This window comes from Branchiostoma floridae, unplaced genomic scaffold, assembly GCF_000003815.2.
Source record: "Branchiostoma floridae strain S238N-H82 unplaced genomic scaffold, Bfl_VNyyK Sc7u5tJ_786, whole genome shotgun sequence".
NCBI lineage: Eukaryota > Metazoa > Chordata > Leptocardii > Amphioxiformes > Branchiostomatidae > Branchiostoma > Branchiostoma floridae.
This window is the reverse complement of record NW_023365931.1, coordinates 6,922-9,056: the sequence shown is the minus strand read 5'-3', so window position 1 is coordinate 9,056 and position 2,135 is coordinate 6,922. Positions and strand designations below refer to the sequence as shown.

Sequence of the window (2,135 nt, the reverse complement as noted above, 5' to 3'; positions counted from 1 at the left end):
TATGACATGGTATCGAATGTTTTCGAGCCAACTTTGCGCGCGCGACAGTTTACTGCTATGTTGCTGCTTGTGATACTGATACTGTAAATGTATTGAAGTTCGCGGGGATTTACTTTCGCGGTAGCGGGAAAATGAAGTGTTCGCGGTGGTTTTAATTTCGCGCTAGCGCAATAGACTGCAGTTTCATACTACAATGGAAAAATATTCGCGGTGGTTTTAAGTTCGCGTTGAGGTGGTCACCGCGAAAACCGCGAACATAAAACCACCGCGAACATCTCTGCATTTACAGTAATTTATGTCATGCGTTCACATGGAGAATGTTTACAGCTCAGGATGGTTCAGGAACCTCTGTCTATTATGCTTTTTACGGAAAAGCGTCGCATAACCAAATATTTTATTCATATTTCAAACGTTCATAGAATTTCAACTTTGAGAACGGATGAGCGTATGGGTGGAGGCGTTTTCTAGTTATATTTCCTGTTGTTCTTGTTATTGTTCTGCTTGTTTTATGTCTAATTCTCCGCTGGATATGGTCCCTTGATGCTGGTTGCTCCATGTCTGCATGTCATAGGGTCTCTGGTACAACGACACATCTCACATTCTGACTGTTTCTTAGTCCGCCTTGGCAAATCTTCCTGTCGTTTCGATTTAGTTAGATAGCGCCCTATACATCTTTCTGTTTGCTCCATCCCCAAAGTCTAGTTTGGTATTACCGCTAGTTTGGTATTACCGTATGTCCACCGCTCTTTTTTCCAACTGTTGTATGCTGTATGTTTGGTAGATGTCCTTAGGATCTTAGATAAGCACTCCGGTGATTTGTCATACAGGAAGAGTTTAGCTACAGTCTGCATGACAATCACCGGAGTGCGCGCTATATCTAAGGTCCTCGGGAAAAAATACCTTGGCTGTCGAACAGTTTCTTTGTCGGCCCTGCTAAAAATCTGTGAGTGTACAGTACCCAGCTTTCGTCTATTTTGGATTTTTTGCCTCGTTTCAAGAAGCGTGTATAGTTGGCGTGTATAATTGGCCAGGTCGTTGTAGGCTTCAATTTGATGAGTGGTCTTGGCTGACTTCTACCGTGCAGTCCCATAATACTTTCTCTCTGCCCAAGTGCTCTCTGCCATTGTCCTTGTTAAGTGTACTGCTTGCCAGATGCAACCACTGTAACTCCCTTGCCAACTGACTGATTTTGTCAGCGACAGTAGATTTACAAAAAAACGATGTTTTAAAATACGCAAGATCCTTTTTTATTGTCTCCAAATCGAAAAAAAAACTCCGAAACGATACCTTCTAACAAGTAAATATCCGTGACCCCCGTAGTCATCAATGACGTTGGGCTAAAAAAATAGTGCGACCGAAAATTTTGAATCACATTTGAATAATACCTTCATATGAAAGCAGGTGGAGCAAAAATTTCACTTAATGCTAGTTATGGTTCTCAGATCGTATGCATGACATTGCTAAGTTTGTCCGGTCGATGTATGTATGCTGTGACCCTTACAGCTGCATGCCTGTGTGAGTCGGCTGCAATTCCGCATGATACCGCAGGACCCTATTTTAAAAATGACGTCACCGTAACCTCAACTTTCGCGTTTATAGCTATGCACCGATAACAGTAACCAAAAATGTTGATTTTTGAAAAGTGTCAGAAATTGGCAAACTATGGTATCGTTAGAAAGGTCTCTTTGTGGGGAGTTGAACACTACAATCCGTTTTTTGATAGCTCTTGTTGTTGGCGAGTTATTCGCGTTTAAAGTTAACCACATCTAACCTCAACTTAAAATGTTGATTTTTCAAAAGTGTCCGAAATAGGCAAACTATGGTATCATTAGAAAGGTCTCTTTGTGGGGAGTTGAACACTGCAATCCGTTTTTTGATAGCTCTTGTTGTTGGCGAATTATTCCGGTTCTTAGCTAAGTCCCCCTAACCGCGACCCAAAATGTTGATTTTTCAAAAGTGTCCGAAATAGGCAAACTATGGTATCATTAGAAAGGTCTCTTTGTGGGGAGTTGAACACTGCAATCCGTTTTTTGATAGCTCTTGTTGTTGGCGAGTTATTCGCGTTTAAAGTTAACCACATCTAACCTCAACTTAAAATGTTGATTTTTCAAAAGTGTCCGAAATAGGCAAACTAT

General features: G+C 41.2%; 1 protein-coding gene across 1 annotated transcript in view; it reads right to left on the bottom strand.

Annotated features, from left to right (window-relative positions):
- Positions 1 to 512: 512 nt before the first annotated feature.
- Positions 513 to 2,135, bottom strand: part of LOC118409000 (neural Wiskott-Aldrich syndrome protein-like) — a 4,735-nt gene continuing 3,112 nt past the window's right edge. Inside the window, exon 2 of the mRNA XM_035809864.1 lies at positions 513 to 574. Within this exon, the coding sequence (XP_035665757.1) occupies positions 513 to 574 (62 nt within the window). The remainder of the gene's footprint in view (positions 575 to 2,135) is intronic.